The 14976-nt window shown below is 43.7% G+C and overlaps 1 protein-coding gene across 1 annotated transcript in view; it reads left to right on the top strand.

Moving 5' to 3' along the window:
* Positions 1–14976, top strand: part of BRDT (bromodomain testis associated) — a 273701-nt gene that overhangs the window by 119694 nt on the left and 139031 nt on the right. The window contains exons 6-7 of the mRNA XM_077452924.1: positions 8715–9080; positions 13058–13186. Of these exons, the coding sequence (XP_077309050.1) occupies positions 8715–9080; positions 13058–13186 (495 nt within the window). The remainder of the gene's footprint in view (positions 1–8714; positions 9081–13057; positions 13187–14976) is intronic.

Genomic DNA, 14976 nt, shown 5'->3' with positions numbered 1-14976 from the left:
CAAATCGGGCTGATTTGGGCGTTTTCATTCCCATAGAAACTAATGTAAACGCTCGATTCGAGCGTTTAGCGCGACAACGAGCGTTTCTACGGGCGTTTTGATGCTGTATCTGCTCAAGAAAAAATATGATTTACATAATTTAAATAAGGAAATGACATAAAGGACATAAAAAAATACACAGGAAGTGCACAGATCACCATTTTTAGCTCACATGGAGAACATGAATATGGATGAAGAACTGGATGAGACAGTATGTCTCCTAGAGCAGGAGAGGTTCATAAGAACGGTGAAGGAGCACCCCTGTCTATATGATACGAGAGATCCATGCTACAAACTGCGAGCGAGCAAGAGAAGGGCATGGAACCAGATTGCCATCCAACTTTTTACAAACTGGGCAGACCTAACCGGCCATGTGAAGGATGAGAAAGGTAAGAGAAACCCCTGCAAACATAACCACAATAGGGACATAATAGATTGATTAGTACATTATAAGGCCCCTTTCACACTGGGACAGTGCGGGTGTTGGTGGGTTGGCGCTTTGCCGTTATTTCGTATGTGCTATGCGGCGGCTAGCGGGGCTGTTTTAACCCCCGCTAGCGTCCGAAAAAGGGTTAAAATCGCATGCAAAGCACTGCTGCATTAACCCTTTTTCGGCCGCTAGCGGGGGTTAAAACTGCCCTGCTAGCGGCCGCTAGAACGCTGGCAAAGGGCCGCTGCAGCGGTGCTTTGTGTGCGATTGCGGCCCTTTGCCAGCGTTCTAGCGTCCGCTAGCAGGGCAGTTTTAACCCCCGCTAGCGGCCGAAAAAGGGTTAAAATCGCATGCAAAGCACCGCTGCATTAACCCTTTTTCGGCCGCTAGCGGGGGTTAAAACTGCCCCGCTAGCCGCCGCTAGAACGCTGGCAAAGGGTCGCAATCGCACACAAAGCACCGCTGCAGCGGCCCTTTGCCAGCGTTCTAGCGGCCGCTAGCAGCAGCGCTTTGCCAGTGGTATAGCCACGCTGGCCCATTGATTTCAATGGGTAGGAGCGGTATTCACCGCTCCAAAGATGCTGCTAGCAGGACTTTTTTTTACCGTCCTGCTAGTGCCCCGCTCCAGCACTCCTGCTTTCACAGTGCAGTGAAAGGAGTCGCTTTTTCAGGTGCTATACCGGCTCCTTTCTCTCAATTGTGAAAGCCGGAGGGCTTTCACACTGGAGCGGTGCGCTAGCTAGTGAATACACTGCTCCTTCACTGCTTCTGCCTGAACAATGCCACAGTGTGAAAGGGGACTATGCATGGGAGTATGAGTATAGTATTATCAGAATGTCCTAAATACATGATGACACACTCTGACCCCTAGTGGATATTGGAAGGATACTGCATAAAAAAAATATATATTTCTAAAAAAAAAACATGGGACTTCTTGTCAATACATTTTTAATAATCAGTACAGCATAGGATATACTATGGTTGTATTTACAAAGAACTAAAGTTTATTAGATTGCCTCAAGCTGCCATGGGACCTGTCCTGCTGGTGACAAAGTAGGAGGCAAATTGTTCCCTGACCTGTGTCCCTTGCCTGCTTCCACGAACACCGGTCCAATGAGCCCTTTCCATGTTCTCATGGACTGGGTCCTCAAAGTCATATCCATCCCGCTGGCGAACAAAATTGTGCAAGGCACATGCAGCTTTGACCACACAAATTGCATTTTGCATGTTGAGACCAATCGGAGTGTGCAGTACCCGCCATTTGTTGGCCAATATGCCAAATGCACATTCCACAACGCGACGTGCTCGAGTTAGTCTATAATTGAACACACTCCTATGTTCCGTCAGGTTGTGCCCCGAGTAAGGCCGTAGCAGATGCTCACTCAGAGCAAAGGCTTCATCTCCAACAAAAACACTGGGTAGGGGAGGGCCATTTGTGCCAGGGAGTGGCCTGTTTTCTGGAAGGTCCAGAGCATTGTTGCGCAGCAGGTGTCCAAATGATGAATGTGCACTGCTACCATATGCTTCAATGTCGATGTAGCTGAAGCAATAATTGGCATCAGCCACTGCCATTAGAACAAAAGAAAAATATTTCTTATAATTGAAAAACTGGCTTCCACTACCCATGGGCTTTACGATACGAATATGTTTCCCATCGATGGCTCCAACACAGTTGGGGAAGTTGCAGCGTTGCCAGAAAACATCCGAGATCCTTGCCCAATCTTCCGCTGTCGGTTTTTTGAATACAATATCCTTTAGTACAGGCATGTCCAAAGTCCTGCCCGCGGGCCAATCGCGGCCCGCGGTCCGGTTTTGAACGGCTCGCCTGGTTATTTAAACATATACATCTTTTGTGGCCCCCGGCGATCTCCCAGCGCCGGGGTCACAAAAGATATATAGTCCAGCTGCCTTGGAGGGAGGAGGCAGGACGAGTGCCGTGCACACAGGCTGAGAATTTCCTGTGTACATGGCAGCTGTAATAGGAAGTCCCATCTCTGATGGACAGAACAGTCGTCCAATGGCAGAGGAGGCGGGACTTTCTCGTAAAGGGGCCGTTGTGTAAACAGGAAATTCTCCTGTAGGATGTCTTTGGCGCTCGTCCTGCCCTCCATGGCTGCACTGATGGTAATGGTGGCTGCATTCCTGGCAATTGCAATTGTGGGGCTGCATTCCTGGCAATGGTGAGTGAATTCCTGGCAATGGTGAGTGAATTCCTGGCAATGGTGAGTGAATTCCTGGCAATGGTGAGTGAATTCCTGGCAATGGTGAGTGAATTCCTGGCAATGGTGAGTGAATTCCTGGCAATGGTGAGTGAATTCCTGGCAATGGTGAGTGAATTCCTGGCAATGGTGAGTGAATTCCTGGCAATGGTGAGTGAATTCCTGGCAATGGTGAGTGAATTCCTGGCAATGGTGGGGCTGCATTCCGTGCGATGGTGGGGCTGCATTCCGTGCGATGGTGGGGCTGCATTCCGTGCGATGGTGGGGCTGCATTCCGTGCGATGGTGGGGCTGCATTCCGTGCAATGGTGGGGCTGCATTCCGTGCAATGGTGGGGCTGCGTTCCGTGCAATGGTGGGGCTGCGTTCCGTGCAATGGTGGGGCTGCGTTCCGTGCAATGGTGGGGCTGCGTTCCGTGCAATGGTGGGGCTGCGTTCCGTGCAATGGTGGGGCTGCGTTCCGTGCAATGGTGGGCGCTGCGTTCCTGGCAATGGTGGGCGCTGCATGCCTGGCAATGGTGGGAGCTGCGTTCCTGGCAATGGTGGGAGCTGCGTTCCTGGCAATGGTGGGCGCTGCGTTCCTGGCAATGGTGGGCGCTGCGTTCCTGGCAATGGTGGGCGCTGCGTTCCTGGCAATGGTGGGCGCTGCGTTCCTGGCAATGGTGGGCGCTGCGTTCCTGGCAATGGTGGGCGCTGCGTTCCTGGCAATGGTGGGCGCTGCGTTCCTGGCAATGGTGGGCGCTGCGTTCCTGGCAATGGTGGGCGCTGCGTTCCTGGCAATTGTGGGTCTGCAGATGGGCACTGACCCTTATTTTGCTTCAGTTCTTTATTTAAATATTTTTTTTTTTTCCTGAAGCTTCCCTCTTAAAGTGAAGGTGCGTGTTATACCCCAAAAAATACGGTGTATCCAAATAATACACTTGAGTTCATCTCTTCACCGCACACAGCCACAAAGGCATGAGAATTCTTGTTGGGTAGTGTATTAGTGCTTGGCCGAACACACTTAGACCGAATTTGAATGGTTCAAAGAATGTCAGGCAAAATGGTCGGCCCTCGAGCATGTTCAGTTCATCAAATCTGGCCCTCTTTGAAAAAAGTTTGGACACCCCTGCTTTAGTATGTCGTTAATGGCAGAGCAAGTGTCCCGAATTATGTAGCTTGCTGTGGATTTCCCAACTCGAAAGGCATAATGTATGCTCGCTAAAGATTGTCTGGTTGCTAGGTACCTACAAAGAAATAAACATATATATTTTAATGTGTTTTTTAACAGTTAAACAGCTCAAAATAAAGTGGAAGAGTATACGTGATGCCTACACTCCACATTTAAGACTGCAAAGGGAATTTAGGAGTGGATCTGGGGCATGTGCTCCGAGAGATTATCTGCATGCAAAAGAAATGGAATTCCTTCTGCCAATGCTGGCTTTGGGGCGGTAAGCTATCATCTGTGCACGAATGTCATTAAACAAAATTTAAAGAGAAAGTTATAATAATTCAATTCTATTTTCAGGACTGAAAACTGCTGGGAGGACAGTAATCCAAATGAGGATTTGGACACAGATGCTAGTCAGCAAGCAAGCCAAGCATCAGGTGATCAAAGTCAGCAAGCAAGCCAAGCATCAAGTGATCAAGGAGGCCGAGATCTGGAGAGCCAATTGTCGACTCCAGCACGGTCTACATCTGAGACACATGTTCGAGATGAGACGTCCCCACTATCTATTTCTGCTCGTGTACCTGCTAGAGCAATAAGAAGGAAGGCTCCTGATCCTGACTTCAACCGCATGCTGGACATTATGACCAGTATGTCAGAAAAAATTGGCAGCAACAGGTCTCATGTGCAGGTTTCTGCAAGATGTCTGGAAGGTCTGATGGAGAAGGTACCATCAGAACTCCAGGCAGACATGTTGGCAGGTACCATACGCTATATTGCGACTTTTATACCACCAACCCCCACATATAGGTCCTCAGAGCCTCCGCCACCTTATGGTCCCTATGCAAATCACCCCCCGCCCCATCTGCCAGCACCACCATCCTCTCATTACCTTCCTCTGCCAACACCACCACCTTCAAATTACTTTCATCTGCCAACACCACCACCACCTTCTATTTGGCAGCAAAATGAGAATCCCTCTACCTCCAACTGGTCACAATATGGCCATGCAATGAATGTGGTGAATACACCCAATGAGGGAGACAACTCCTCCCAAACATTCCATCGTCTCTAATTTTTTTTTTTTTTGATTCATGAGCTACGTTAGCTCTATTTCTTTGTTGAGCTGTATATGTGCAAAACACACAAACGAACAGAAAAAGTTATAACAGAAAAAGTTATATTTCAGTAATATTTTAAATAAAAAAAATAAAGTTTTTATTTGGCTTTACAAATGTGTGATTGGTGTTTATTTTAGGCATATAAAAAATTATTCATATTAGGTTCTTCATTAAAGTGGTTGTATACTCATTTTTGGGACTTTTACCTACAGGAATGCCTATAATAAGTTTTACCTGTAGGTAAAAAAAAATCTCTCCTAAACCTGTATGGTTTAGGAGATATTCCCCTCGGTATGCGCTGCTGGCTGCAGCGGTGCATGCGCACAAGGGGATTCTCAGCCTGAAAATCCAGCAGTGGCTGGCCGGCCGGAATTAAATCTCCCGCGCGCATGCGTGGGAGTGACAATATCACGGCTCCAGCCACTCACAGCGCCAGAGCCGCGATACCCGGAAGAAACGCCGAGGGAGCATGTCGGCTCCCTCGGCGTGGATCGGGCTAGATGTCGGGGCCTCGTTCTAAGGTGAGTATTTCATAATGAGCTAGTATGCGGTGCATACTAGCTCATTATGCCTTTTGCTTTGCAGGGGTAAAAAAAAAAGCGGGTTTACTACCGCTTTAATCTCAGTTAAGCCCCAAACCAATTTGCAGCCAAAGGACCAGGACCCTTTTTGTGATTTGGCACTGCGGCGCTACAATTGCGTGGACGTGCAACGTGGCTCCAAAACAAAATTTATGTCGTTTATAGGGGATAGTTTTATAGCATTTTTATCTTTTTTTTTTTTTTTTTTTTTCTCTTTAATGACGGCGATTAGCAATTTTTATTGTAACTGCGACATTTTTGCAGACACATCGGACATTTTTAACACATTTTTGGACACTGGCAGGAAGGTGTTAACCACTAGGGGGCAGTGTAGGTCTTATATATGACGTTATGTGTTTTTTTTATTTTAGTGGGCGTGGCCTGGCATGTGACATCACTGATTGTCTTTCCGATCGGTGACAGCCACAGTAGGACGCACAGGGAAAGGTTTGTCTACTCGGATCTCTCCTCGTTCTTCAGCTCTGTGACCCGATTGCGAGACACCAGCTGCGATCAGGTCCGCTGGTTCTGCGGCCACGGTCACAGAGCTCCGGGCCGGGTCAGGAACGCACCACCGGCGGGGCACTCCCGATCCACGGCTGGGCACTGAGCAACGTACAGGTATGTGCTTGTGCTCAGCCGTGCCATTTTGCCGATGTACATTGGCGTGAGGTGGTAAGTGCTTAAAAAATTAAATAATAATATGACAATATTACCTCAGTGTGATAATTAGTCATTCCACAGGGGGTATACTGTTCCTAAAATATGTGTCCATTCGCTGCAAACAACTACTGAGTAAACCCAGTAACTCATCAAAGCTGTGAAAAAAACAAAAAACAAATATGGAGTTTATGGGTGGACATTATAATATAAGACAGGAACAATGTCAAACATCATGAATTCAACTATTTTGACTAACCTTTTTATGGACATCCTGGTGTAGTCCAAAAATGTATCTTCATGGTCACGTAGGTCACTGTACATAGCCCAAAATTGCCCTCTCTTCCTGATCGGCAATTACGGGGTGTATACAATATCTGCGTGCCCTCTTCTTCCTCCTCTCTTGTTCACGCAGAAAAAATGTGGCAACAGCGGATGCTGCCACAAAACATGCCATCTCATCGTCGCTCATCTTTATAGTAGATATGGCGCAGAGAGCACAATGCTGAACCGGAAGTACATGAGCACAATGCTGAACCGGAAGTACATTAAGTACAGTACTCAGGAAGCTGATGAAAATTTTTTCCTATTGGCTGAAAAAAACGGCAAAGTTAAACGCCGGAAAACGCTGTATGCAAACGCGCGTTGTCGCGCGACAAAACGCCAGTAAAAACGCTCAAACGCGCTACGCTCAGGTGTGAATGCAGCCTTAACCCTTTCCAAATACGCAGCGCCTGGAAAAAAGCATAGATGTGAACATATCCAATAGGAAATCATGTTAAATGAACTGTAGTGCGTTTCTGCAAAAAAACGCATCAGTGTGAACCAGGCCTAAGAAGTTTAGTAATAATGGGGTTATAAAAAAAAAAAAAACTAAAATTAGCCCTTTATAGTACAAAAAGAGCAGATAATCGCTACAATAAGGGGTTCATGTATATTGTGAAATGGTGTGTGTAAAAGTCAAGATGTGCCATGCTGATAGACTCATACCCAAAATGAGTGATTGCTGTGATAAAATCAAAAGGTGCTTCAACAAAGTATTAGTGTAAGGGTATGCACACTTATGCAACCATATTATTTTAGTTTTAAATTTTTACTTCCCTCCTTCTAAAAGATTTCAGTTTGTTGTTCAACTGAGTACAGTTCATAGGTCATATTAAAGGTGGAAAAAAATCTGAAATTATTTCTGTCTAATTTTTTTTACATCACAGAAATCTGACATTTTAACAGGGGTGTGTAGACTTTTTATATCCACTGTATACTAAACTGCCTGCACTGTGTGTGTGTGTGTATGTGTGTATGTGTGTGTGTATGTGTGTGTGTGTGTATATATGGGCCTTTTAACTAGGATACTATATGCCGGGTAGAAGGAAGATAAAAATCCTTTATATTAATGATTAAAGAAGTACTAAGAGCTGAGACTTTTTTTTTTTTTTTTTTCATGGATATAATCATTTTTAAATATAATGCACAATGCTGGTAAACGTTTACTTTAAATGTAATTGTAATTCCTTATATTGCTTAAAGTGTGTGTGTGTGTATGTATGTGTATATATATATATTTATATATATGTGTATATATATGTGTATATGTATATATATGTGTATATGTATGTGTGTGTGTGTGTATACATACATACATATATAGCTTGCTATTGGGACACTCTGAAGGCAGGAGGAGCCAGAAGCAGCGGTGGGGGACCCTAGAAGAGGAGAATCAGGATTGCTCTGTGTAAACACAGAGCAGGCAAGTATAAACATGTTTGTTTAAATTTTTTTTTTATATATATATATATATATATATATATATATATATATATATATATATATATATATATATATATATAATTTTTTTAAACAAACATGTTTATACTTGCCTGCTCTGTGTTTACACAGAGCAATCCTGATTCTCCTCTTCTAGGGTCCCCCACCGCTGCTTCTGGCTCCTCCTGCCTTCAGAGTGTCCCAATAGCAAGCTGCAAATTATAGTATAGAGTGCCCCTATAGCAAGGTAAAAAAAACCTTCTGCCTTTTTAAAATCGTTCACTTCCTGCCCAGGATACTGACATGTATGGACGGTGTACTGGGCTGCATTTCCTGATAGGTAAACAAAATATGCATTCTGTATGCAGGCCAACTAATTGATTATGAAAATAGTTGACAACTATTTTTTCACAACTGATTATTTGTCGACTAATCGATTTGTTTCGGCGCTAATGCCCAGTGTGTGTCTCTGGCTGCAGATCCTATTTTGGTTGCCAAATATAACCCACCCATGTTATAATGGCCTAGGAGAAAATGCCCTCCATCCCTGTCCTCCCAGAGTGAAGAGATATGAATTTCTCTTGAATATGGTAGTCTCAAGTTGGTGTTTTCTAGTAACCAGTCGTGTGTGTGTGTGTGTTTGAAACGCTGTCTATGTGTTATTATCAGTAAAGTTTACTTTCATGCTTCTCTCATTTTGTGCCCTTGTATGTGCTTTCGGGTTGGTCAAAATGGTTGTTTTTTTTTATTCCTAGGTTAACAAGGGCATTAAAAGGAAAGCAGATACCACTACACCTACTGTATCAGTCATTGCAAAGAGCTGTGAGTCTTCTCCCTCTAGTCATAAACCAAAGCAGATTGATATACCCCCAAGAACAGAGGACACGATTGCAGACACTTCCAGCAAAGATCTTCCAGATTCTCCACAACAAGTTGAAACCATCAAGTTTAATCAATCAAGCGAACAGCTAAAACACTGCAATAGCATTTTAAATGAATTAATGTCGAAAAAGCATGCGAGCTATGCTTGGCCTCTCTACAAGCCTGCTGATTCTTCAGTGCTGTCCTTTCCGGGTACAGGTGACCTTGTGGCCTGTCCCATGGATTTGACAACTATCAGAGTAAGTTCATGATGAAAATTCACTGTTGTCTTTTAAATATTTGGGAGTGCTTAAAGTGTTATTAAACCTACATTTTTATTTAAATGACAAACATATCATACTTACCTGCTCTTGCAGTGGTATTGCTCAGGACTGCCCCGATTCTCCTCTTCTGGGGTCCCCGGTGGTGATCTTGGCTCCTCCTCCTCTTCTGCTGTGGGACTACCATAGCCAGCTGCTGGCTATGGGGAGAGCTAGTCCCGAGCTGTGTGTCTTGCATGGACTTACACAGCGGGACTTGGGCCTGCCCCCCACTTCCTCAAACAGCAGCTGCTGCTCGAATGCGGGGGGGGGGGGCACAAAAACTATTATTCTCTATCTCACTGACCTCCGAAGGAGCAGCTGGTTTAATTGAGCTTACTGTTACCTTCTTGACTTCGTGTACGTCTAGGGGTTTTCTGAGGAAGATGGCCCAAAGAACTGCAGAAACTGACACTGGATCCACTTTTGGGATATTTATTTGACAACAAGTAGACAGAACAGTCTCTCAATGAAGGATAGAGGGTTGGGTAGGAAGTTCAGGTACTCTTTGAACTGCAAAAGTTAGGAAGTCTCCCACCATAGAAATCCAGAGATTTACTGCACACAACTGGATTCTCACTGCTACCGGATAGACCTCCTCTCACTAGGCCTAGCAGCCGATAGTATTTGAGTAAAGCAAAGTCTCTGTCGCAGACTTGAATATAGAACACTTGTGAATAAAGTCTCTGCCACAGACCGGAATGTAACTGAGGGACGTAGGTAAATTTTAAAGAGCTATCATACGGTACCAGTATCTCGCCACCGGTCTGGCAATACTGTGTAGATTAATTTGGTGTCTTTCAACTGAGCCTCCTGTTTTTTCTGAGATGCCAGCCTTATGCGTGGCCTTCTCCCGAAGAGTCCTCCCCTGGTTGCTTCTCCAGTGGCTGCTACACACAGAAGGTTTTTTTAATTTAATGCATAGAATGCATTAAGTTAAACCTTCTGCCTTCACAACTCCTTTAAGATAAAAAGCCTTCTGTGTGCAGCAGCCCCCCTAACACTTAACAACCATCACTTAACAGCTGTCCGAGATTCTCACTCCTGATTGGCTCAGACACAGCAGTAGCGCCATTGGCTGCTTGTGCAGTCAGTCAGCTAACCAATCAGGGGAGAGAGGGGGCGGGGCCAGGTCAGGGCTCCGTGTCTGAATGGAAACAGGGAGCTGTGACTTGGCTTGGGTGTCCCCATAGCAAGCTGCTTGCTGCGGGGGCACTAAACAGGAGGGAGGGACCCAAGAAGAGGAGGCTCTGGGCTGCTCTGTGTAAAGCCACTGCAACAGAGCATGTAAGTATAACATGTTTGTTATTTTTACAGGAAAAAAATACTTTATAATCGTTTTAATAGCTTTTTTTTTTTTTTTTATCAATAAAGAAAATAGAAAGTAAATGAAAAGAAGGGAAACCCAAATCAAATGTAATATTTGGTATGACCACCTTATGCCTATGTTGATGTAAACCAGTGTATTAACATGCAAACACACTTAATGTGTAAACTAATATAATACAGTGCAACACAAATAATGTATTCTAGGACACCGGCATGCACGCCGAGCAGCAGCCATCATGGATGCAGGCAATCTGGACTTTAAGATGTAAACAGCGCTGTGAACTCTGCAGAATATTGAGTGCATTTTTTGTTACTAAAAGCCTCTTGTGTGTGTGTGTGTGTGTATGTATATGTATATGTGTGTGTATATATATATATATATATATATATATATATATATATATATACATTTTTTTTTTTAATTTTCACTATGGGAGGTGTCTGTTTTTATCTATTTGTGTGAGCTGCTGGTCCCATTGAGCTGGAGAAGAGTGTTGAGGTTATCTCTACCACTGCCCCTATGGTGCTGGGAAACTGGAGGCGCTGCAAAGTGTTTTCCAGTTTGAGAGAAGTCTGATTCAACCAACGCTTTGTAATCCCTCTTTCCTGGTGGTCGCAAGCCTTCTGGTAAGACTTTTTTGCATGTAGTGTGTGGGGTGAAAGCATTAGAGGCGGCTTATCTGGATGTCCTGTCACCAACAAAAAACTATTGCTTTGGATGTTTTATCACTGCTATCAAGTTCCTTTTTGATTGGACTTTTTATATATTCACTGCAGATTTTTGCTTCACTGATGTTCATGACGTATGCATTGCACTGTATTATATTGGTTTGCACAATAAGTGATTTCATATGCTTATACATTGGCTTATAGTTTTTGAAGTTGTAATTTTGTCATCATTTTGGGAAAAATTAAGAAATTAAGAAAAATATTTCCCTTCTTCTTTTTTTTTTTTTTTTTTAACACACTATGACCAGAGTATTATGTTACCATAGTAAAATTTGTACTACTCTGGGATAGTGATCATGATTTAGTTTTTCTTTTACACATTGATTGCTTATAGAAGTGAATTTCATCGCTCTAAGCAAGCATTTTACTGAATGGAACTGATTCAGTTGGTTTTGTTAGCTGGGATTGGCCAGAGCTAATCATATGGTACAGATGGGCTGTGATTGCACTGACAAATCACCCCTAGCAACACCATTGTACACAATGGATGGCATGAAAAAAGCCATCCATTGTTTACAACTGTCATGTGACCTGCTTTGATTGGTCACAGTGGCCACATAATACCTGCAGCAATTGGGTACACTGATCAGTTATCGATCTGTCCATGACATATTGTGCTGCTGCATGGCCCCGTGGGCGGCGCCTTTACAGAGGTCATTATATGATGACAACTCCAAAGGAGGAAAGCCCTGTCCAGCTAACAATCTGCTGTAGGCTGGACAGGATCGTGATAAATGTGTAATTTGTAGCATTGCACTTAATGTTTTCAGTGTTTTTTGTATAGTTGTATTTTGTATGCATTTCACACCCATCTGGAATGCTATTATAAATGGCATTTTTTTAAAATTTGTAAATCCCTTCTTTGCAATTATTTTCTGTAGCACCTTTTGGCTGTGGCCCCCTAGGTGATTCGCATAGACTCCTGGGATATCGACATCATCTATCCCAGGAGTCCATGGGAATCGCCTAATACTGAAACAGTGCAGTGGCATTAACTGAGTAGGCGCAAGATTGGGAGGTGCATGCTGGGTATCCAGCTGCACCGAATCCTGGAAATGAAGACAAGGGCTTCACATGCTAACAGCAGAGATGGACCCTGCCTGCTTCCAAGATCAGGTTAGTTTTGCACGATTTAAACTTTGAAGGATCACATTAATTACCTAATCTAAATGTTGAAGTGGACACAATTGCGTCAGCGTATTTAAAAAAATAAATAGGAAAGTGGAACTCCGCTTTAAGCACTGTAGCCTATTACATGGTTTGTAGCCTATTAAAAAAAAAAAAAAAACTTGATGTACCACTTGGTTCTGCTATCACTCTAGTTTCTAACTTGTTAAAGCTTGTATGATATTATAGTGATTGGAAAACTAGATATACAAAGTAACAATCTGCTGGATCACACTGCTGAAGAACAATAGTAGCTATACAGTATTTCTAAGATGAATTTAGCTAAAAAGAATTTACTAGAAGCCCCTTTAGTTGTACTTGTCTCTAGCCGCCTAGTGTTTAATACCTTTTAAGCAGAACCTCACCCTAAAAGGGAAGTTCTGCCTTTTGTAATCTTCTCCTCTCCTTTAATATTTGTGGTGGGGGGAGCTGGTAGTGGCTACCTATGTCTGGCAAGTACCTGCTTCCGCTCCGACCGCCTAGGTGATTGGCGCAGATGTTCGGCCGCACATGCCTCCCCCATCCACCTCCAAAGTATTTGTAGCTGCTGACTTTTTTTTTTATTCTTTAACCAGATCAAAAACTTCTTTAAAATTAATTTATATTATATTTGTCAATGGGATATATGGAGAATAAACACTTTGGTTTTCTTTCCTTTTTGATTTTAATCATCCTGTGCTTTTTATATTAAGGATAAAATGGAGAATGGACAATACAAAGATACCCGTGAGTTTGCTTCTGATGTTCGCTTAATGTTTGCCAACTGTTATAAGTGCAATCCTCCAGACAGTGAAGTAGTTAGTATGGCTCGAAAATTGCAGGTATGCTATTGGGTTACTCTGTGTAATTATCATGTTTAAATAAAATACATTTTGTACACCTAAACCACCCCCTTGTGCTTCCTAGGAGGTCTTCAGTGGGAGCTAGTGGTAATGTTTGTGGGGGGGGGGGGGGGCGGCAAATGGTGCACCCGACATCCACCCCCCGCTGTCTGGTTGGGTGGTCAGTCGTTGCACTTGCCTCACCCATGGTGGGCATTAATGGGTGTCTTCCCCGGCTCTCCTCTGCGGGCATCACGAGCAGCTTCTCCTTACCCTGCTCGATGGTTTCCGTCTCCTCCCTCCTCCTCGGCAGCCAGTCAGAAGGCTTCTCCTTTTGAGCAATCGGGAAACGTGTCTCAGACCCACGCTTTCTGAATGGCGGAGAGGGGATTCGGTGTGAGAATAGTGAATATTCATTTGCTATTCTAACACACCTGGGTGGGCTCCAAGCACAGTACTCTGCGTCTGGAGTCGACCCTATTTTGAAACATAGTAGAGCCTCTGGTTCTAATCAGTGCATCAAAAAACAACCCTGCCACTGTAATTCATGCGCCCATCTACCTGAAATAGGCTGGACGCATGGATAGGGGGTGGCGGCAGCATGGATAGAGGAGGTGGCGACCATGCGCCCTTAATAGATGGGCCGCCCCTGAATGTCTTCACATTTTTGTGGCGTGCGTGTTTTTTTTTTTTTTTTTTTGTTTTTTTTTTAGTTCAGAATATGTGTACCAAGTGTTTTTCTGTCTCAAAGTGATAAGCTATAATGTTTCCGTTGGACCTAATGACTCATTCACGAAAGCATCAATGTCCCAGATAGTAAGAAATTGTGCTGCAAGTTTGAAAATGACTTGGTAAGCTATTGCTAGACTTGCCAGGCTTCACAAGTTTGTTGCACAATTGCAGCAAGTCTGCATTGCATGACTCCAGAAAAACTGCTTCTCTTTTTTTTTTTTTTTTTTTCTTTTTTTTTTTTTTTTTTACAAACCTTCTGCAAGTCTGCTGCAAGTTAGGGTTCAGTTATGTTGTGCAATAATCATCCCACCACACAGGTCGCTGAATTTTCATGCTGTAGACATGCAGAGCTCATGCTGTAGACTCACCACTGCAACTTTGCTCTTGCTAGAGACTTGCACAAGTTTGCTACAAATTGGAAAAGTGCCAACTAGAATTTGCTCTGCAAGTGTACAACTTGCCAGTGAAAATGTACAGCAAACTAATGGACTCACAATTCAACACTGCCACAAATTTGTGGCAAGTTATCCTTGCTACATGGGGTAGACGTGCATTCACTATATATATTATATTATATTATATTATATATTATATTATCCCAAACTTTGCTTCTTTTGTAGATAATAAGATATTGACTTTTATGTAGTGCATCCCCTAAAGAGCTTATGAGGAAATTGCTCCTCCTATTTCCCCCCTATAGGGCACACACAGAATTTTTTCTTCACTCCACTGGCTCAGAAAACAGTCCAGGGGCTCTTTTTTTGGGCGTTTTTATTGGAACAATTAAATTGGATAGTGAGAGGGAGCATGAGATACCCTAGTACTGCAAATTGAGCAATTAAAAAAAAAAATGTTTCTGGCTGCAGGTTATAAACTGCTGGCTGCACTTCACAAACTGTGTCCCACAGCATTCCTAATGCTGCTGGTGGTGTTTACTCTCTCAAGAGTTAAAAGCTACAGTTCCCTTTAGCATTTTTGGTCGTCTTCTTTTGCAGCCACAGGATCACCAGTTGACTCCTGCTGATATCCCCCAAACTCGCTTTGTAGACTCCCACCCC

The sequence above is a fragment of the Lithobates pipiens genome, unplaced genomic scaffold (assembly GCF_037356315.1).
Source record: "Lithobates pipiens isolate NorthernLeopardFrog02 unplaced genomic scaffold, aLitPip1_a1.2 Scaffold_23, whole genome shotgun sequence".
NCBI classification, from domain to species: Eukaryota; Metazoa; Chordata; class Amphibia; order Anura; family Ranidae; genus Lithobates; species Lithobates pipiens.
This window is presented reverse-complemented; position numbering and strand designations above follow the sequence as displayed.